Source organism: Narcine bancroftii, chromosome 3 (genome assembly GCF_036971445.1).
Source record: "Narcine bancroftii isolate sNarBan1 chromosome 3, sNarBan1.hap1, whole genome shotgun sequence".
Lineage (NCBI taxonomy): Eukaryota > Metazoa > Chordata > Chondrichthyes > Torpediniformes > Narcinidae > Narcine > Narcine bancroftii.
This window is the reverse complement of record NC_091471.1, coordinates 86429150-86452614: the sequence shown is the minus strand read 5'-3', so window position 1 is coordinate 86452614 and position 23465 is coordinate 86429150. Positions and strand designations below refer to the sequence as shown.

Below are 23465 nucleotides of genomic sequence, written 5' to 3'. Positions count from 1 at the left end.
AGAAAACAAGTGCACTCAGTCATATCCCTACAAAAGTGTAACCCTGACAGTAGGCTCTCACAACAAAATAGTTTGACAAAGCAATGCACAGAAGACAAGATTAATTTTCAACACCAACCATGATTTTTTTTTGCCTGTAACCATCATTAACACCCCCCCCCCCACCATCTGAACACAAGTTATTCAGGCCCACTGGATAACACAGAAGACTTGGCCTCCCACCACTGTGTCTATAGTTTCTGTACCCAGCTGAGTTGCCCAGAAGGCCTGTATAAAAATAGCTCCTGTCTGATCTTTTAATTTAACAGCAGCTCTCTCACACAACAGTTACTGTATTTCAGAAGTACTTTATTGGTTGTAAAGCACTTCAGGGCATTTTGAGGTGGTGCATTCTACCATACAAATACAAGTGCTTCTCTGTTAATTCTGCAGGTTAGAAATTCTGAAGACCACAAGCACAAACTTCACCTTAAACCAAGCATATTGTACTCAGAGCATGAAGCTTAAATCCATGAGTGGGAATTCAATACAGCAATATAGAGATATCTATCCCTTCTTGCCTTTTAACACTTGCTTATGAGTGAAGCCATAAAAATTTGAAATTACCAATCTACAATTTTTAAAAAATTATTAATTTGAACTTGATAAACCAAGTAATCGAACAAAAACATTGATAAACAAAATAAATTGATCAATGTGCTTCACCAGTGAGAGCATGGGGGAACTTCAGCTCAGGTATTGGGCCACAATCAGGGGTGTGACTAGGGAAGGGTAGCAAAATCATTCTGACAAATTTAAGTTCAATTTCATTATCGTATGTATTGAGAGCCACAGTCCAGCTCGTCAACCACACAGAGTACAGCAGCACATAAAAGATAACAGATAAGAATGTGAAAGTTTCTAAAGATCCTTTAGGGCTTGCATATTTTAATTCATAAGACAGAGATGCACCTAGGTTTAGTTTTGGTTAGAAGTCAAGGGCAGGAACATTCAGCTAGATACAGGGACTACAGATAGAGTGGAAGGAGCCCAAGTCTTCTGCTTTTATCCAATGGATGATAACAATGAGAGAAGGACAGGCAAATAGGTCTGCAGAAAGCAATGATGATACTTGGGGATCTATAGTTAAGTGCTGACCACTAGAAACAGGCCCAAACTGTTCCCTGCTCTGTGCCATTGTTAAGACATCTCCCTATTACTAGATAAAGAGTTTGAAAGTGGCAGGGAAGGATCTAGTTGTTGGTATCCATATGAAAAAGATATAACAAACCACCAATGACTTTCTGCTGGGAGAGTCTGATCACATGGGCTACTAAACACAAACAAAATGGTAACAATCACTGGGCAAGTTCACCAGTCATACATGAATAGTTATAGGAATAAACAAATTTGAGATTTCAAGTAAAGCGAAGAGAGTGTTGAATGAGGCAGGTTACTGGGATATTTATAAAAATTGCAACTTAAAAATAGCTTTAATTGGACTGCTAAACAGTAATAATTTTACATTGTTTCAAATTAATGGTCAGTTAAATGCATTTACCTGTGTATTTATATGTTTAAACATTTAACACTCATTTGTTTTTCACACTTTTTTTTAAAATAAAGGGCCTTTTTAAACAAGTTAGCAAAGCTAGGAGAATGGATTGCCCCATCAGCCAAAATTGTTTTTTTTAAGCAGTTCTCCAGGAGAGTTTGTTCTGCCCCATTCCTCAGCCTACTGAGTGGCTTGATAACACGTAGAACTTGAAGATCCTCACAAGTGTGGAGAACATGTAGATCAGTAGCCAATATGCAAACTTTCTGTTAAACATGAGTGATGCTTTAAAGAAACTTGTGTTGCTTTGTTTTTGCATTGATCAGCTGTGCTAACTGCAATTAACTGCCAGTCTTGATTTAAATTTTTGGGGGCACAAGCACCAGTATTTCACTTTAATCTTGTGGGTACCAGCATATTGGCGAATCCAACTGGTGGGACAGGAACATTAAAACACAGACCATCAGGCAGAGAGAAAAGCCAATATGGTAAAGATCAGTAGTATTTTAGATAAAAATCTAGAACTGTGCGTCAGAAATTATGTCAAACATTCAAGTCATTCTATCAAAATTCACAAATCATTCACTACAAACTAGAGGAATTAATCAAAGGTATTTGATTGTGTAATCCTTATTGAGACAGTGGCCAAGATTAGGAATTACACATTCCAGGATACATGATTTTAATAAAATAGTCAAAGTGTAATGGGTCAGCAGCACCCATGATAATAAGATCTGAAAAGATCTTAGTGGAGTTCATTAGTTCTGCAGAACCCTGCTTAAACCCCAAAATGAAATTGTTACATCAGCTGTGCACAATTTTTTTCATAGAACTTTACAGCACAGAAACCAACCCCTTCTGTCATTCTAGTGTGCCGAATAATTTCTTTTGCCTAGTTCTACTGACATGCACCCAGTTCATAGCCCTCCAAACCTCTCCCATCCAAGTGCCTCCCTAAATATTAAAATTGAGCCCGATTCACAACTTCAGTTGGGAGCTCATTCCACACTCCCCCTACTCTTTGTGTGAAGAGGTTCCCTCTAATGTTCCCCTTTCATTCTTAACAAGTCTTTTGGTTTGTATCTCACCTAGCCTCAGTGGAAAAAAGCCTATATACATTTACTCGGTCTATCCCCTCATTATTTTAAATACCTCAATCAAATCTCCCCTCATTCTTCTATGCTCCAGGGAATTAAGTCTTAACCTGTTTAACTTTTCCCTGTAACTCAGTTCCTGAAGTCCAAGGAACATCCTGGTAAATCTTCTCTGCACTCTTTCTAACTTATTGATATCTTTCCTGTAGTTAGGTGACCAAAACTGCATACAATACTTCAAATATGGCCTCATCAATGTCTTGTCCAACTTTACCTTAACATTCCAACTCCTATGCTCAACACTTTGATTTATGAAGGCCAATATGCCAAAAGCTCACTTTACAACCCTATCCAACTGTGATGCCACTTTCAGGGAATTATGTAACTGTATTCCCAGAGCCCTCTGTTCTAACACACTCCCCAATGCCCTACCATTTACTATACATGTCCTTTCTTGGTCTGTCCTTTCAAAATGCCACACCTCACACTTGTGTGCATTAAATTCCATCTACCATTTTTCAGCCCGTCCAGATCCCTCAGCAAGCTTTGAAAACCATCTTCGCTGTCCACGACACCTCCAATCTTGGTGTCATCTGCAAACTTGCTATCATCCAGATCATTGATATAGATGACAAACAAACAACAATAGTTCCTGCACCAATCCTGAGGCACACCACTAGTCACAGACCTCCAGTGTGAGAAGCAATCAGACACCACTACTCTCCGGCTTTTCCCGTCCAGGCATTGTCGAATCCAGTTCACTACTTCACCATGAATACCTAGTGTCTGAACCTTCCTGACTAACCTCTCCTTTGGACTTTGTCAAAGGCTTTACTAAAGTCCATGTAGACAATCTCTACTCCCCCCTCAAGTTTCCTAGTTATCCCCTCAAAAAACTTTAAGATTGGGTAACACGATGACCTGCCACGCACAAAGCCATGTTGACTATCCCTAATTAGTTCCTGGCAACTCAAATAATTGTATATCTGATGTCAGGCTCATTGGCCTATGATTTCCAGGGTTACTTTTGGAGTCTTTTTAAAACAACGGAACATGAGCTACCTTCCAATCCTGTGGCTAAGGACATTTTAAATATTTCTGTCAGAACACCTGTAATTTCTACACTAGCCTCCCTCAAGGTCTGAGGGAATATCTTGTCAGGTCCTGGGGATTAATTCACTCTTACTTGCTTCACATCTATTATACTGCAGACCACAATGGATACTCATCCCAAAAAGTTGTATTCTGTCTGGGATGAGGCAACAAACTGCAGTTCTACATACCTGTGAATTCGGAATATCCAGAATTTTCATCATCCACTCTGCAGGTGTCCATTAGAGTGCTGAAGAGACAGCCAATAGGGTCCAATGGGTGACCCACCCATCCTTCCAGATTGGTTATTGTTGTAATACCTTTGTTAAAAAACTCAATGTTTAGAGGGAAATATTCACTCGATACATGTAACTGGTTAAAACTACTAATTCAGCAAAATTATTGTACTGTCAATGCAACTTGGTTATACTTTCATGCACAATGACCTGACCTTGCATTGGTACATTCTGTCACCTAAACACATGATACAATGAAAGATTTTCATTTGACCTCTCATTTCCAAAAGAGATTGGTATAAAATTCTAGTTTATCCATGCTCACTTAATTAAAGGATTGATTCAGATTTCAGATTTATTGTCAGACTACATATGTGACATCATATACAACCTTGAGATTCTGTGCATGACATTGTTTATTACATTTTAAAATGGTACATAGAATAGATATGTACAAAGTTAAACTGTCTCATTTTTATCCTGATGTTGATCCATTATGTGATAAATGTAAAATCTTTGAAGCCTCTTTGATTCATATGTTTTGGGAATGTTCAAAACTAAAAGAATTTTGTGAACACTTCTTCCAAACTTTATCAAAGATTCTTAGGATTAAATTGGAACCGTGCTACTTTTATTCCTTTATTTGGTTTTTCTCAAGAGAAAAATATTTTCTTGAACTTAATTCAAAAAAGTAGTTTTTACTTCACTGATGGCCAAACAAGCAATTTTGATGAAATGGAAAGAAAGCTTAGCACCAACTCGTATGAAATGGGTACAAGACATAGGTCTTGTTTAAGTTTGGAGAAAATTAGATACAACATTAAAGAGATCAGGATTGAATTTGACAAGATATGGGGCCCATTCATGGACTATTATCATAATTTGAATACTAGATGGCAGTGCTCTGGGGGTTTTGCGTTCAATGTCTGGGAGCCGAGAATCGATTCTTTACATATTATTCACTGATGACCATATTTAGAGAGAAGGTTAGGATTAGAATTGGGGCGGGGGGGTTTATTTGAATGGGGGGGGGGGGTTCTTATTTTCAAATTTCCTTTATAAGTAGAAGATATTGGTTCAATTAGATAACCACCAATGAATATGTCATAATATTAGTATATGAGGTGAAGTTTTTAATAAGGGAATTTCTACTTTATTTGAACATTGTATACAAGACAAGGTATAAATCATTGATGATTCATATTCTGAATGGCATTATATAAAACTTATGCAACTAATATGTAGACAAATCAATAGAAATATTTTAAGAGATCATTTTTTCTGCGGGTGAAGCAGAATTACCACTAAATGGTAGTGCAAAAAAAAAATCCACACAGCGCAAATATGTACACAAATGAAGAATTGTAAACAGATAATGAATGCAAGCAAACTGACTGTAGAATACAAAGAGAATTTTTTTTTTAAATCAATGAAGTGCACAAGAAAGAATCCTTAAATGAGTCCCTGATTGAGTTTGTTGTTGAGGAGTCTGATGGTGGAGGGGTAGCAGCTGTTCCAGAACTTGGTGGTACGAGTCTTGTGGCACCTATACTTCTTTCCTAATGGCAGCAGTGAGAACAGAGTGTGTGCTTGGTGGTCTGGATCCCTGATGATTGCTGCAGCTGCTTTCCAACGGCAGAGTTCCCTGTAGATGCTATCGATAGTGGGGAGAGTTTTACCTTTGATGTTCCTTTTGGAGGACTTTCTGCTCAGGGGTATTGGTGTCCCCATACCAGACTGTGATGCAGCCGGTAGGCATACTTTGCACACCTCTGTAGAAATTTGCCAGGGTTTCTGGTGTCATAGTAAACTTCCGCAAATTCTTGAGGAAGTAGAGGTGATGACGTGCTTTCTTCATGATGCCATTGGTGTGTTGGGTCTAGGAAAAATCCTCCGAGATAGAGTCCCAAGAACTTAAATTGTTCACCCTCTCCACCTCTGATCCCTCAATGATCACTGGATTGTCGACCTCTGACTTTCCCTTCCTGAAGTTAACAATTAGCCCCTTAGTTTTCTTTATACAACCCACTATTGTGATTGGGAGGCATACTCAATAAAATTTCCAAAAGAACCACCAGAATTTACATTGTGCTCTTAACTTAGTGAAACATTTTTATGGGCATATCATACAATATACCAAACCACACCCCGCCCCCCCAAAACAAATGACTATGAACATTATATGACACGGAAAGATAAAATGCTTGGTTAAAAAATAGGTCAAAAGGAGCCCCTAGATGACAATATAGCAATAAAGGGAGGAAGCGTTGGGGTGAGGAGAGATGGAATTTCCTCTGGTGGCCTCAACAACAAAGATTTAGTCAACAGCAATTAAGTGAGGGGAAATTAGTAAAATGCCAGAATTGGTAACAGTATGATTCTGAGTTCAGTAGGAACTGATAGAAATCACCAGGTGAGGGCTTTCAAAATCAAGTTCTAACCTTAAAAATTAGAACCCACTGGACCAGCAACCAACAGATGTATCAGGCAATAAACCAGACTTGGCTCAACTTGGATTATGAACACAAAGAAATTTTCATTTTCATTGGATAGAAGATGAGAGGTGGATTTGGGAGGAAGCTCATTTTTGTGAGAGGACAGCAAAGTACTGAATGGATTGGTTCACCTTCAGAAGGTTGACGGGAGATGCGATAAACCAATTGTCAAGTTAGGTGGTTTCAGCCTTCCCAAATTTAGTTGGAGGAAACTTCTGTCCATCAAATATTTGACATTAGACAAGTAGTGCACCTTGTTGGAGACAATGGAAGGGACAAGAAAGATATTAACGAGGTAAATCTAGATATTCACCATTTAAAATGTGGTAATGGCATTGTGCACGATACAGCCGAGTGCAGCATGAAGACTGGAAACGAACGCATGGTTCACAACCCCATGGTATGGGAGGAAGAGTTACAACATTGATTCAGAAGCCACACGTGAACAGATAAGAAGGGAACCAGCCAGACAGTAAGAAGGGAGGGATTAGATGATGATGTGGTTAACTGCAAAGGCGATTGGGAAGGCTAAAGAGATAATAGTACAAGTGGGAGGGGAAAGAAAAGAGCTGCCAGCCTGTGCTCCTCCCCCACATTTTTATTTTGGCATCTGCCCAGTTCTTGTTATTCTTTTTTTTGATGAAGAGTTTCCAACTCCAAACATCGACTGTCTATTGCTTTCCAGGGATGCTGCCTGACCCACTGCGTTTCTCCAGCACATTGTGTGTTGCTAGAGAGATAAATAGTGCAACATGCAAGATACAGACATGAGAAATGAACAATTCATGAAGCCTACAAGATTGTGCCATTTTCAACTTACCTTTTCTCTGTGCCTGGAACATTTCAAGCTGTTTTTGCTGCTGTCGCCTCAGTGTATTGACAATCGCTATTGCTAGTCTCAAGGCTTCTCTAGGATATCCATGAGATCGCAGGGCATCCACACGAGCACAAGCTGTAGGAACATGCTCTAGACTCCCAAAGAAATGTAAAGGAACTTTCAAAAATAAAATACACTAATTTGTATGACAAAGAATCAAAGGAATATTTGTGATAGGAATTAGAAATTGCACATTTATAAACCAGCAGTTTCAAACAAACACTGTATTCATGTCCAGACCTCCAATTTTTTTCCCCAATACCATAGAAACTGGACAAAGGGACAAGTCATGCAAATATCTTTCCGGTTTAGCCACTTACCGTGCCATAGGGGCCACCCGTGAGAGTCAAACAGTGAATTTTCACTGTCGCCGTGGTAACAGTAGTTTGTGTAGAGGTCACTGCTAATAATGTGCTGTAAATGGCTGTCCTGCCAGTGGAGATCACATGCTTCAATGGCTCGTGTGAACACAGTCCGGTGAGGCCTGTTTGCAGTTTCTGCTAGTGAATCAAAAAGGTACATCAGTACTATCCGTGCTTATATTTTTTGATGCCTTAATGTTCATCAAATCACCTGGTGGAATATTAAGTTCTCTTCAATACATAGAGTGCAAAAGAGTGGTGGTGGGGGTGGGGGATGGGGAGAGAAGAGGAAAAATTGGATACCAGATAATTCCACTAACTTCTCATGAAGTAATCTGAACCTGTGGACATTGAGGGATACTGCATAAGTGTAACGTCTTCCTTAAAGCATAGTTAGCTCTATCAGTGTTACACAAATGTTGAGAGCCAGAATACAGATTCAAGTTCTATGAAGACCAAGCTGTGTAGATGGGAGTTTGGAGTCTCAAAGAGGTATGAACTATATTAATTGGAATTCAATGTAAAGAATTGTCAAGCCATTCACCTTGAACCAGAGAATGGAAAAATCAAATTATGTCCATAAAGCAGAGAGATTAGGAACGGCAAAGGAGCAAAAGGGAGTTGGGGGATTCAGATGCACAAATCAGTAAAGTCTGAATCTAAAATATAATTGTAATGATGGATTCTTCAATTGTCAAGTTCACCCACCCAATCTCTTTAAACTGCTAGGAATTCAATAAAATAAACCAATTCCTTTGATGCTGGAATTAATTAGAATTTTAAAATTAGAGGTTGGCAATTCGGAGTGACTTGAATAACATTCTTTCTCCCCCCACAAAGGATAATGGAAACCCAACTCCTGCTCCAAAAGGCTCTGTGATGCATGGTTAGAATAGATTTACTTCTGAAATAGCTTAAAAAATTGCTGGTGTAATACAAAATGAAATAAATGTCAGTAAATTGAGCTGAGATAAAAGATGAGTAAAGATCCAAGCGAATGGTGGTACAAACAGGCTCTGGGAGCTGAATGGACTATACTATTCAATTCTTATGTCCACACACTTGCATTCCATTCAATCAGAAATGTTGTACAGTACAAACCATTTGAAATTATTACTTTCAAAATGTAAGCATTTTTCCATAACTGTTACTTATGTGGAACCTGCATTGCAAGTCCACCAGATTGCACAGTACCACAAAGTCCAACATAAATCAGTCTGCACAAGATGCAAAGGCTTTACATCGATGGTGAAAGATAATGTCATTCCATCTTACAAAAAAAAATCAAATTGATGTCCCAAGCGCTGGACCATCTACATATCAATAACAATCAAATTCATCCATCACATTTCATTCTTTTTAAACTCCAGAATGTACAAATACAAAATCAGCAAGGTCTTCAATAGTTATTATTATTTGTAATTTTATTTAATTTTAAAAGACCCTTATAACTCAAACGCACAAGAATAATATTGTTTTCATCTACATTACTCACAAACTGTATTGTAGAGTCCCCAGATCTCCTGAGCCTATCTAAAGAGTCATTATTCTTGTGTGGCCCTTGATTTTCAGCTTGAGGAGGAATTTCTCAATTCCTTGAGGACGAATTATTACAAAAATGTAATTCAGTCCCACCAATTGCAAAGAAGTGAGCTCAAGTCCCATATTTAAGGAAGAAAGAAAACAAGAAAATAGGGAAAGTATTTTTCTTGCTTCCTCCTTGCCACAACAGTAGGCAAAAAAAAATTAGAATTTATTAAAGAAACAGTAACAAGATACTTAAAAATTTAACATTTTGCAGAGCCAACAGGGATTTATGAATGAGAACTTACATTTCCCAAATCTATGAGAGTCAAGTTTTAACAATCAGAAACAATAAGTAAAAAAAAAATAGCTGATGTAGTACAACAGCTGATTTCCATAAGGTTCAATACCACAGATTATTAAACAAAATAAGAGTGCAGTATTAGGCTCATATACGTGATGGTTTGCAGGGCAGTTAAAGGGTAGAAAAAAATGGGAATGGATCACTTTTAAGTTGGGAGGTTGGGATAAGTGAGATGTTGAGTGATCAGTGTCAGGGGCCAAACTCTGCACAATCTACATCAACAACTTGCTTGATGGGATCAATTGATATATAATCAAATTTACTGATGATGCAAAGCCGAGTGGCATTGTGGGCTGCAGGGAGATGCCAGAGGAATGTGAACAAGATTGTTGAATGGACAAGGACATGGTAGATGGAACACAGTGTGAAAAATGGGAGGTCATCCAATTTCGTAAAAATAATTGAAAGGCTTGGTATTTTTCAAATGGAGAGATGGTGGAAGTGCTGTGTTTGGAGGGATTATTGTATCAATGAGACCACATCATTGTTTTCCTACTTTATCAAGCCTCATAAATTTTGTTCATTTCTGTCTGATCACTACATAACTTTCTATATTTCAGGGAAAGGAAGCCATGTTTGCTTCCTCTCGTTTTATCCTCACCTTGGTTGGCATTTGCCCCGTGAGGCAGAGCATTGGTTAAATTGGGCAGCTCATTTCCATGGTTTCCATCTTCCCAGGGACAAACATCAACACAGTTCCATTTCTTGAGCTGTTTCAGCCAACTTCCCTTCTGTTCAGGCTTGCAATGAGGATTTAAGACGATACACATCCACAGGGCACCTAGAGATCCAAAAGCAGACAGGCAAATTAAAATGATGGGAACAAAATCTCTGTTCACTTTAAAAAAACACACATAAACGAACATTCAACAGCATTAATGAAATAAACATCACTCTGAAGAAAGACTTCAATCACACAGAACACACAATTTTTCATTTTCCTATTGAAACAAACCCAAGATAAAGGATTCTTAATTAATGGGATTACAGTTTTAAAAACTGTCCTACTTAAAGTTGGCTATTAAAAAAAATGACAAACAGAATTAAAATAGACTGAAGTGAAACACGAAAGTCTGAAGAAGCTGCGATTTCAGTAAAAGCACACACAGAAATGCTGGAGGAATTCAGTTTCGCAGCTTCCGAAGGAGGTTAAGATATATTGCTGACATTTCATAACATCAACTTGAGAAATAATATGGGGAAAAGGAAAACTGTATGAAAACACCAGGATTGAAAGATCACCATTGGCTTGATATACATCCCAATCAGTAGTGAGTCAAGCAGAATTATGATTTGCAAGTCAGATGGGAAGAGTACTAAAGAATGGAGTTAAGCCTGAATGATCATCTGAAACTTCCTGCCAGATATTGGTAGGGAATTAGCAATAGACAGCCTGGCAATTCTCAACTTGAATGCAGTCAATAGTGATATCAAGTTAAGGTGGAAGACTGAGAATAAAAAATGCCCAGTTTTTTTTTAATTTAAAAAGGAACAAATTTCTGGACCTTTCTTTTGGGCCTGCTCAGAACACTGGGGGACAAAAATACTTGGTAAGGAATTCTAACAGATTTTTTTCTATAGCTTTGCAGACAAATATATAGAATAATTTAATCTACCTTTATCACATTTGTAAACTAATGCATTTAGCATCAAATAAGACTATTTTTGAGTTATCCTTATACAATAGTGGCTCTAGACACTATTTCCATTGGCTTTTGCCTGATTACAAACATGTGAAATGACAAGAGTGTGAGAACATATGGGCAATGGCAAGTCAATTTTTATTAACTAAAAACAATCTACTGTTCAAATCTTTGAGAATCTACAGCTTCTTGGCCTTTGATTCAGACAATTAAAACCATGCTGAATCAGCACATTTCAAAAAGAGCCAAAGGGATGTGAGAGATGCTCCAATACCCAACCCATCCCTCCCCTTCCATTTCTGCATCACAAAATACAAACAGCTAAATAATTAGTTGATGATTGAAAAAGTGCAGGTCACATGATGCTAATATTGCCCAGTTAAAAGTAACAATTGCTCCAAATTCAGGAGGTACTGATGAGGCCACATGTCAATTCGATTTTCAGATTTATTGTCAGACATCACATGAGATTCTTTTTCCTGCTGGCACGGCAGAATTGCCACTAATTGGGAGTGCAAAAAAAACTGTACACGGCGTAAACATGTAAACAAAGTGTATAAAGGAGGAGGTCACATGATGAGGAGGACATGGACCCCAGGAGCTCCCAGACCATAGAGGGGAAGAGGCTCAAAAGTCAAATTTAGAAGAACTAAAAAGTACAGAGAATAAGATTAGATCACTTACCTGCCAAGGATGGGAAAGAAAAATGCCAACCAACAAAAGATGACTAGTAAGGTGACTGTGAAGAGAGAGGCTCAATCCAGCCCAACCCAATTGGATCAAGATGGAATGGGAGATCGTGGACATGGAACCCTAACGGCAGTGGTGGCGACACGACCTGAGGAGAGTACCCAGGGCTCGTCCAGGGAAACGGTCAGCAGTAAGACTGCCAATCCAAAAAGAGGTAAAGATGTGGTCGGGGAACCAGTCGTCAGGAGACAGGGGGTCCAGGGAGGGGATCAGGTCCATAGCAGCCAGAATCCCAGGGGCACTCGAGCCCGAAGCCCAATGGACAGTAAGAGTCCGAGGAGGGGGTGTGCAGGATACCTCGGCTCCGCAGCATAAGAGGCAGGAGACATTAGCACGTCAAATGTCGGAGGGAACAGCCCCCATCCAGAATGAGCATGAGGCGCCCAAATGCGAAGCGCTATGGCCGGCAGACACGGGAAGAGGGGGGAGGCATAGGAGACCCTGGCCCCACAATGGCAGAGACCGCAACTGATTCATCTAGCAATGAGGGAAGGAGCACGACGGCTGGCAGGCATAGGAAGAGGAAAGGCATGGGAGATCTTCACCCTTCAGAGGCAGAGCCAGCTGATCCATCCAGTGATGGTGGAGGCAACATGGTGGCCAGTCGTAGCAGCAAGAGGGATAATGTCGGGCAAAATGAGGCAGCCAAGATGACAGCAGCATAGAGAGGAGAGGAACCCTCATTGTGGGTTATCCTGGAGGCGATGGAGAAAATAGAAAAATGAAAAGAGATAGGACAGTTGAACACTAAGCTGGACAAATGTGAAAATGTTTTAAATATTTTAAAAGGAAGAGTGACTGAGGTAGAGGAGAGTACGGGGACAATGAGGATAGAATAGTGAAGCTAGTGAAAGAGGTGACAACATGGGGGGGAGGCGGGCAGAAAGGAGCTGCCTCTGAAAGAAAATTAATGCCCTAGAAAATGATAGATGAAACATAATAAAAATTGTGGAATTGAAAGAGGGCAAAGAGGAGAGAAATCCTGTGGCCTTTTTCCAATGCTAGTTGCTAGAGACCCTGGAGAGGGCGAAATTAGGGGAGTCAATGGAAATAGAATGGGCCCCTCGGTTCTCCTTCTCTCACCCAGGGCCCGTCAGAGGCCACGCTCAGTGGTGGTGAAGTTGTTGCGCCACCAAGACTGAGAAAAGATTTTGAGTGCTGCGGTCGCACGCGGGGAGGGGGGAGGTGGCACTGGAACTGGATGGTAACCCGGACATGAGTGGGATCCTGCTGCGCCAAAGGAAAGAGCTGGAGCCAAAAAAAGAGGGTAGCAAAGCAGAAAGGAAGTGAGAGTACAATTAGCTTCCTAGCCACTTTGAAGATATTGATGCCGGGGTGGGGGAAGAGAAAATTCTTCTCGAAAGCAAAAAAAACCTCAGTTTTTCAGGCAGCTTCTAGTTTGTAACAACTAATAATACTGGCATGAAAATTACTAAGATATTATGGGTTAACAATAATCAGGAGTTTAAAAGAAGTGGTCAAGTTTCACGGTGGACTAATAAAAATTAAGAGTTTACTGTCTGTACGTAAAAAATAAGAATTGGAAAGAATGTAACAATAAGAATGGACTGGGGAGGTGGATGGAGAGGTAGATGGGTGCGAGATGCACAACCTATTATATGACAGGGGTGGTGACGAAGAGGGAGAAACAGTCACCAAAGGAGAGAGAGGGGGATGATGGATGGAATGAGGGTATGGATGGGGATCTATGTGGAGTCAATTAGCTGTCTTAGTATAATTCTTTTGGTTTTTGTTTTCTCTTCTTTGGGCTTGTTGTCTTTGTTCTTATCTCATTTTCCCAGGGTTTGTCACAGGTCTGGTGGGTGGAAGCGGATGACTGAAAGAAAAAGGTTGGATGAATGATGGATATGGGGTGGTGAAGGTGCAGAAGAAACACAGGCCTGAGAGTCTCCAGGGCAATAGCTAAGAGTATAAAGTACATTAGTTTCAATGTTAATGGCTTGAACAGAATAGTGAAGAGGAAAAGAATCTTGGCACACATTTAAAAAGAAAATGGGAGTGGACCTGGCCTTTCTCCAAAAAACTCACTTAACAGAGCGAGAACACCAAAAATTAAAAAGGGAGGATGGGTGGGCCAGGTAATAGCCTCCTCGTTTGGCTCAAAGGCAAGGAGGGTGGCAATTTTGATAGGGATGAGTGTTCCAGTGAGAGTGCAGAGTGTGACTACAGATAAAACAAAGATTTATACTGGTGCACTGTCAGATATATACTGACCCCTGGATCTTAGTAAATGTGTATGCCCCCAACCTTTATGATAAAAAGTTCATACAGGATATTTTCCTGAGATTGGTAGAGGGAAAAGAGAACATCTTGGTTGGGGGAGATTTTAATTTTTGTCTCGATCCTGTCCTAGATAAGTCAACAAAGCAAATAACTAAAACACAGGCAGCGAGGGCTACTATTGACGGTATGAAGGAGCTGAATTTGATAGACGTATGGAGGCGGAAACATCCAAGGGAAAAGGACTACTCCTTCTGCTCAAAGCAATATGACTCCTACTCTAGAACAGATTTTTTTCCTGGCTTTAGCCCATGTAGAGGGTAGGATCATGGAGGCCAAGAACACAGTAAGATTTCTCTCAGACCATTCACTCTTGATATTAACAATGGAAATGCCAGATAACCAAAATACAACATACAGATGGTGACGCAATGTGCTGCTGTTGAAGAAGCCGGAGTTTTTTTTAAGAGCGCAGATAAATATGTTCTATGAGGCCAAATGTACCTCTCTTTACTCCAGATAAATACCTCCTATGGGATACCCTTCAAATTCTATTTGAGACATCAAATAATTGGATACACCAAAAACAGTGGGAAAAAAAAGGGAGGTGGATGAATTAGAACAGGAAATAACTTATCTAGAAAAAATTTCCAAAAATTGGGTTCAGAAGACAAATAACAAATTTAAAAAAACAACAAATACAATACACTCCCAATTTACAGTATGGAAAAGGCCATAATACGGTCAAAACAAAAATATCATGAATTGGGTGAGAGAGCCCACAAAATCCTCTCCTGGCAGCAGAGGAGAGATCAGGCCTCAAGGACAATCAATGTGATACAAACTGGGAATGGCAGGAACTTGTATAAGCCAAAAGAGATTAATGAGACCTTACAGGAATATTATGAGGGTTTATATAAATCAGAATTGGTAGGGGGGGGGGGTCTGACAGAGCTAGTGAGTTCCTGTCTAAGTTAGAGTTATCAAATTTAGACCCAGAAGAACAGGAGGACCTAGATCAGCCCTTCATGGAAGGATAGATAGGTAAAGCATTGAATTCACTGCAGACTAACAGGTCTCCAGGGGAGGATGGGTTTACACCCGAGTTTTATAAGGAATTTAAAGATTTATTGATGCCTCTCTATATGGAGGTGGTAGACCAGGCAATGGAGACCCATACCCTCCTGCAATGTTTTTCAACAGCAATCATTACACCAATACTTGAAAAAGACAAAGATCCACTAACACCATCTTCTTCTAGGCCTATCTCACTGATGAACACAGTCTGTAAGATACATGCCAAAGCTCCGGCAAATAGATTGGTGAAGCATTTGCTGAAACTAATAAATAAAGACCAAGTGGGCTTTGTGCAAAACAGATAGGCAGCAGATAACATTGGCAGACTGTTGAGTATAATGCATCTGGCACAAACCAGAAACAAGAGAGGTCTAGCTGTGGCCCTGGATGCATTTGACAGATTGGAGTGGGACTTTTTATTCAAAGTGATGGAAAAATTGGGTAAGGGTGCTATATCATGCACCCATGGCTAAAATGGTGACCAATGGTCAATTTTCTCGAACCTTCTTACCATCAAGATAAAGTAGACAAGGGTGTCCACTATCTTCAGCTGTTTGTATTGGCATAGAGCCATTGGCCGAAGCCATTCGCCAGGATCCAAACATTAAAGGTTTTAGAGCAGGCCAGGAAGGACATAAAATCAATTTATTTGCTGATGACATACTGATATATCTGACAGATCCAGCAAACTCATTGCCAAACTGCACTCTACTCTGGAGGACTGGGGAGATCTCCAGGTACAAGGTCAATTGGAATAAGAGCAAAATTATGTCACTTACCGAGAGGGATTATAGTCAATGTCAAGAAAATAGTTATTTAACGTGGCTGCAAAATGGGATCAAATACCCAAGAGTCAGAATAGACAATAACAGGAATAATTTATATAAACTAAATTAGACCCCCTTGCTGGGAAGAATTGAGGAGGACCTAAATAGGTGGATGTTTCTGCCCATAATGCTAGTGGGCAGGGTCAACTGTGTTAAAAATGAACGTGTTGCCGAGGCTTCAGCATCCCTTCCAGACACTGCCCATGGTGTTGTCCCAGGAATTCTTCCAAAATTTGCTTTTGCGAATAAAAGATATTTCTGTGGAACAGAAAGGTAACCAAGGTCTCTATGGAAAAAAATGACCTAGGATTATAGTCTGGGTGGATTACAAATGCCAGATTTTAAGAAATATTATTGGGCAGCCCAGTTGAGCTACATCGCTTCATTCTTATGAGTGGGGGTGGGGGGGAGGGTGGAGGTGTACCATTCTGGGCACAAATTGGCCTGCATGTGGTAGCTGAGAAGGTAGCAGAGGACTCTATTTATAAGTGAGACACTAAATCATTGTCTGGAAAAACAAGCAGCGCCAATCTGAAACAAATAATTTCTATCTGGAATAAGATCAACCAATATTTAGGAATCAAAGTGGGGCTGTCTCCAAAAATATTAATACCATTGACAGTGGGTAACAAGATCCTGGACACCTGACGTCAGGAGCGTAGAGGACTGTTACAAGCAGGGGCAATTAATGTCATTTGAACAACTCAGGAACAAATATAATCTATCACATAAAATGTTCCACTGCTACCTTCAGATAAGATCTTTTTTGCAAGTTAGATCCAACTATGGCCCTACCAGAGTGCAGTGACATAGAGGCCCTGATTCGAAGGGGGAGTACACAGATGTTTATCTCGGCAATGTATTTCATGCTCCAAGCAGAAGGATCATAACCAGGCCTTCATAATCAAGACAGAGGTGGGAGTCAGACTTGGGAATATTGATTGATGAGCGCTGCTGGTCTGAACTGTGTCGGACCAGTACGACTACAATTATAAATGCGTGGTACAGGCTGATGCAATACGACCTCTTGCACCAGTTGAACCTGACACCACAAAAACTGAACAGATCTAATCTAGAATCATCAGACCAATGTTTCAGATATGGGATTCAGACAGGAACCTTTGTGCACTCAACCTGGACATGGACCAAGGTGAGCAAACCCAGAATTGTTCCTGTTGGGAAACATAATGGACATAAGACTCATGATTAACCTGTTCAAATTCAATTCATAATGATCACATTGGTAGTAGCCAGGAAATGCATAGCAGTTACCTGGAAGTCCGACTCCTGCTCGAGTATTGCGCGCTGGAACATAGAAATGCAAACCTGTGTTCCCCAGGAGAAAATCACTTACAGCTTAAGAAAAAAGAATGACACTTCTGTAAAAATTTGGCACCATACCTAAATTCCATAGGAACACAATTATAGGGAGGATTGTGATGCCTCGCCGCCTTACCCTCCCTATTAGCCCCTCAATTGATGAGGGGAGTGGGAGATCCATCCCATTTCAACCAGTAAAAGTCGTGAGAAGAAAACAGCCTGAGCACTGACTACCATGACGTGACAATCCCATAAACCCCTGATGTATATTTTATACCTTTGCTGTGAATTGTCCTTAAGCATTATGTGTAATTTTGATTGGTTGAGTATTAGGTGTTAAATATGGATGGTACGTGGTGTGAGGGGGTGGGGGGGAATGAGAGGGAAGGGGAAGAACAAAGCTTGAACTCTATAGGAATTTTTTTGTATAAAATTGACAATTGTAAATTGTAACAGGCATTGATATCGGTAATGTTAACATTGACAATGTTGATAACTGAGTTTAACCCTGGAAAATCAAATTTTTTTTTAACAAAAAGATAATGACTGTAAACAAACTGCAATACAGAGAGAATAAAAAAATAAAATCAATAAAGTGCACAAAATGACTCTCCGTTTCAGTTGGTTGTTGAGGAGTCTGATGGTGGAGAGATACCAGCTGTTCCTGAACCTGGTGGCGCGAGTCTTGTGGCACCTAAACCTCTTTCTTGATGGCAGAAGAGAGAACAGAGCATCTGTTGGGTGGTGTGGGTCTTTGATGATTGCTGCTGCCCTCCGACAGCAGAGTTTCCTGTAGATGTGCTCAATAGCGGGGATGGTTTTGCTTGTGATGTTACAATTACTAATGCAACTTGAACATCAGCAAAATGTACTTAATTTACGGAAGCATTACAAATGAGGGAAATAAACTTCCTCATATTATCTCCAGCATAATGAGGCAATACATCTTGATAATTTAAAGTCCAGTTGTGGTGGTTAAAAAAAAATTCCATTTTACCAGTTATAATGTTGCAGCATCCTATTATGCAGTTCTAGGTTGGCCAAATTCAAACTCATTTATATACATGCACTTACATTTTGAAATGATTTTAATCTGCATATGACTGAATGCTCTCTATACAGCAGCACAAATATAGAAATATCACCATTCCCATGCAGACTTGCATGGTGTTATGCAGCTGAATATTAGTACCACTGGGGAAACAAGAATAAATTACAAGTAATATATTCTGGAGAAATGTTTTGTTACTTAGCGTAACACTCTCCGAATATAATAAAAGTGAAGTGCTGGAAACACTGCAGGTCACGCAGCATCCATGAAAAGACTCTCGATCCCAGAGCCTTTGTCAGAACTGTGAAAATTTTAGTTTCAATTATAAGGGTCTCAAACTTGAAACATTAGCTCGGTTCCTCATTCCAAACATGTTGCCTGACCTTTTGAGTGATTACGGTGTTGTTTGTTTTTGGTCCAAATTTTCAGTATTTACGTTTATTTTGATTTCCATGAAATAAGTAACTGACTAAAAATAAGGTGTAATTCAGTATGTTTTCAATTATCCAGTCGAAAATCTCAGTCATCAGAAAAAAACTTTAGTGGCAACCTGACGCCACGAGTTGAAAAATTCTTTTTCACCTGATGTGCACATTTGGGGTTCTGACACACTGTTAGCACCAATTTGGTAACAACAGAGCTCAGAACCAGCCGGGAAGACAGGCTGGAGTCGCGAGCCATCAGTGAGTGACTAGAGGAAGTCAGCAGGACAGGCAGTGCATGGGGAGATCGTCCTCGTTTCAGGTAACTTCCTCCCCTCTCTCTTTCTATTTCTTCTTTGCCCTCCACTGTTCTTGGTTCCAGAGACAGCTTCAGAACAAATCTAACTGAGGGGCATTAGGGTAACTGCAGGCAGGGCAGGTTGGTGGTGGAAGTGTCGGACCTGGTGGGGAGGGTGTGTGTGGTGGCAACAACGGACCACGTGGTTGGAGGGACACTAACTCATTTTTTTTGGGGGGTGGACTGCAAATGTCTCCCTCCCCCACCCAAGACATCGGCCCTGCTTGGTTCTCCACTGTCCTGGCATCATCAAGGAGAGCAGCCTCCTAGGCAGGAGCGGGAACCTCCACCTCCCAGGCAGGACCAGAGATGGGGAGGTGTCAGGGATCAGTGATGGCAGCAGGAGCAGGGACATCAGGTTCCTGGGCACGAATGGGAACAGTGGGCTCCAAGGCAGGATTGGTGACAGTGGTGGGGAGGTGTTGGGGATCGGCAACGGCAGATACATGTATTCAGCTAACGCTACTGTGCTGCTTAAAGCAATTTCTCAGTTATCCGAAAAATGCAGTTAACCGATACATGTCTGGTCACAAGCATTCTGGATAATGAGAAACATACTGTAATCAACTGCAAGGTAGCAAGTAGAATATTTAGCATTTAAAACTGCTCACATTTTTCTATTTTTTCATTTGTCATGACCTCTATTTTCATTCACCGGTGGGACCTTGAATTATCAAGCCCTAACTGGATTTCTCAACAAATAAAACATTCCCATCTTGTTGAACATTAGCCACATATAGAAGCAAAGTGAAATAAGAGCAGCCTTGAAAAGAATGATGGTGCTTAAGAAAATCCCTCAAGGTATTTTGATGATCAAAAGTGGATTCTAGTGGGCAATATGACCAGAAAACTGGTGGTGGCTGGATGGAGTTGGGCGGAGGCAAGAGTTTAGGCTCAAGAATCTCGACTGACAAAATCTGGATGGTTAGAATTGGATTATACTGCTGGAGTTCATTGCAAGACATGGAGTTTCAGGGACATGAAGCAATGTAAACAGATGCATGAATTGTTTTGAATAGAATTGCTGGAGAATAGTCAGACAATAAAATTCAGAATGGGCCTGGACAAGAATCAGACAACAGATTTAGATGGGTTGCCACTTGTCCTGTTTAAAGAATGAAGAAACATGCAGGAGAGAACTGCAGCAAGCAACCAGAGATGACAAAGAAAAGCATGTGGATTTACATGGCAGATGAATCTTGTTGAGTAGTAGCGACCAACACAAGAAGCATTCAAAATGTAGTGTATCTGGAAGAGGTTCTGCTTGATGTCAAACACTTGCATGTTAAGAGATTAGTATTTTGCGGTATCCTTCTTTAAACAAATTTGAGAATAAGCAGGATTATGCTGATCCCAAGGTTTGGTGCTGGAACCCTAGGGTGTGGTGAACCTTTGTGTCACTTCAGTTATGAATTTTCAACTGCTTTTGATAATAATTATACAAGGGTCTCAGTGCAATATACCCCATTTCACAAACCTCAAGGATACAGTTAAAATAATGTAAGCATATTCATTTGGAATTCTGGACAACTATACATTTACAATTTCCTCAAAGCCAAATCTTGATAATAATAAAGCAGGCAACTGAAGAGCCTGGAGCCTCAGCAATGGAAAGCCAGTCATTAAGCAAGCTGCCATGGATGCAGGATTCTCAGACAACAGAATGTTTTTTTTGGTCCAAATTCACTCCCTTATTGAATTAAACTTTGATATATTGGTCTTGACATCTGCTTCAAGCTGATTGTATTGTGTATGATAGTTTAATCACTTCCCATGCAATTTACAGTGGCTGGCTGATTAATGCAATAGATTACCTGTGCTATCTATGGCAAGTGGGAATCACTACCTTCTTCAAAACTGCACTTTGTTCATTTGCTGCAAGCACACAACAAGCTGCATTAAAATCTAATTATCAGTCTACAACTTGTGTTTGTCCTCTCCATGTGCACAATATAGTTTCTGGTCCTGTATTTTATTCACAGAGATTCTGCATGCTGGGATGGGAGATAGGAGAGAGAAAGCAGTTTCAGCCAATCAAATATCAAATAATACAATGCAAATTAAATTTTAAAAAATCTGTGGCAAAAAACAGTAAGTCGACAGATCTAGATTACTAACAATTCGAAACTAATCTAAAACTTACCTGCAGAGTCAAATTGTACTTTGACTTTTAAAAAATTTTTAATTAAATGTGCAACACGGTAACAGGTCCTTCCGGCTCATGGGCCCCTGTCGTCTCAAGACACCAACCGTATGTTTTGAAACTGGACAGCCAGGGAAAACCCATGCAGACACGGGGAGAACGTACAAACTCTTTACCATCAGTGCTGAATTCAAACCTGGGTCACCGGCACTGTAAATAGTGTTGTGCTAAACTACTTTTTTTGTAAATGATTTTTCTCGTAATTTTACAAAATGGAATGAAGACCTGAAGACTTGACACAAAACAAAGACTTTGTGATGTTAATATAAGTAACAAGTTATCTTTTTTAAAAAAATTTTTTTTTTCAAATTATCTTGATGATCTAGGATGGAGTTTCCAGCACAGTTAGTCTGCCGTTAAATCTGTTATTGCAATCTTAGTGTGTTGACAAGCTGTTTGGGGGTCCATCATTCTGAAGAATACCAGACACTCATCTAATATTCTTCTACCTCAGTGGTTTCATCAGATTAAGCATCAGGGATTTAATTTAACAGTTTCAGCTTTATTAGAGGCTGTCATGAGAATGGCCCAGCTTTGATAACAGTAGCAGCTCCAATTATGGCCAGCTTGAGGGACAACGAGCACAATGTTTCATTTGTGGTACACTAAAGCAATAAATGCTCGTTTTGCAACACCATTTGAATACATTTTTTTTTCCTTTTAACTTTTGCTAGCAGTTCCTTTCAGATAGATTTGTATTTTGTGACAAAATAAGAGGTTGGTGTCTGGAAAAAGAGCTAAATATTTCCCTTCTTTATCTTGTCAAAAGAAATCAGAACTGCAGTGCACTCCAAGTAGCATACAGGACATTATACCTCAAAGGCAATCCCCATATTCAAATCATCTTCAAGATACGAGCAACAGAGTGGGAATGTGATTGTCTCACAGATGGCTTCTGACAGTGACTTGTGACATTTGTATTCAAGTCTTGCTTTTTCATGTGGCTGAAGGGCTTCCAATTTCATTTCACAGCCAGGAGCCTGCTGCAGACACACAAATTAACTTACAGATCCCATTTGCTGACAAAAAAAAAGCTTCGTTGCAATGTCTGGTATATAGCAGAGCTCAGCATTTAATTCCAAAGCAGACCCTTGAAGCAATGTGATCCTGTCACCAGTACCAGAGTTAAGCTCGCCATTCTGCTTACTTGAAAAGCCTCCTCACTTCTGCACTGTGTGTCACCTTCCGTTATTGCACAGAATAATAATACCAGTCACGGAGCAGGAGCCTTGCCTCCCCTCAAGACATTGAGCTGGCACTGAAGAAGGAGACATGATCTCTAAACTATGAACCCCATGAGCAAAGATCAAAAAGGACTGGGCTTTAAGGAATCAACAGATAGATATTCAGTTCAGAACAGATTCCACTAAATTTTGCACCATGATCAGAGTTGATATCCACGTTATCATTTAAAAGATTTTGCCCAATTGAATTCAGAACAATTAGGGAGGGGAAATATACTTCTACACTCAAGGGCTAGGGCCTCTCCTTGTGCCAGTTGCAGTAACATTTCCTCCTCTTTATCCTTATCTGCTTAAAGCTGTATCCTCTTCCACTTCATATCCTCCTATAGCAAGTACAAGTCCTGAACCTCTTCTCAAGTGAAACTGGGATTTGGCAATAATGGCCTTGCTGTTATATGCATATTCCTCAAACAGCAAAATCTCAAGGTCAGAACGTTGAGAATTTTGTTGGGAGCCAACACTCCAGAGGGTTTAAAATGCTCCATTTCCCCCAAATAATAACCAACAATTATTTTTAAAAATGTAAAATTGTACAAACACAAAAAAACCACTTACATTAAACTGTAAAGGCTTGGACGATCCACAAACATTGCTGAGTGCAGTGTCAATCAGAGCAGGGAAGGTAGTCGGAATTTATTTTAAGAGATTTCCAATGGTGATTTAAAAAAAAACATTTTAAATTGACTGCAAATATCATCATTCTTGCTTCATTAAGTTCCATGGCTTAACTGCAAGGGGATTTTTGTTCTAT

The 23465-nt window shown here is 40.0% G+C and overlaps 1 protein-coding gene across 6 annotated transcripts in view; it reads right to left on the bottom strand.

Annotated features, from left to right (window-relative positions):
* The window catches only part of LOC138757331 (zinc finger SWIM domain-containing protein 6), a 238162-nt gene that overhangs the window by 26581 nt on the left and 188116 nt on the right, over positions 1-23465 (bottom strand). For 4 of the 6 annotated variants that reach the window (XM_069924474.1, XM_069924472.1, XM_069924476.1 and 1 more), the window contains 4 exons: positions 10180-10359; positions 7649-7828; positions 7272-7418; positions 3912-4040 (listed from right to left, as the gene is read on the bottom strand). In XM_069924474.1, coding sequence (XP_069780575.1) covers positions 3912-4040; positions 7272-7418; positions 7649-7828; positions 10180-10359 — 636 coding nt within the window. The remainder of the gene's footprint in view (positions 1-3911; positions 4041-7271; positions 7419-7648; positions 7829-10179; positions 10360-23465) is intronic. The other 2 variants (XM_069924478.1, XM_069924473.1) reach the window with 1 other exon arrangement.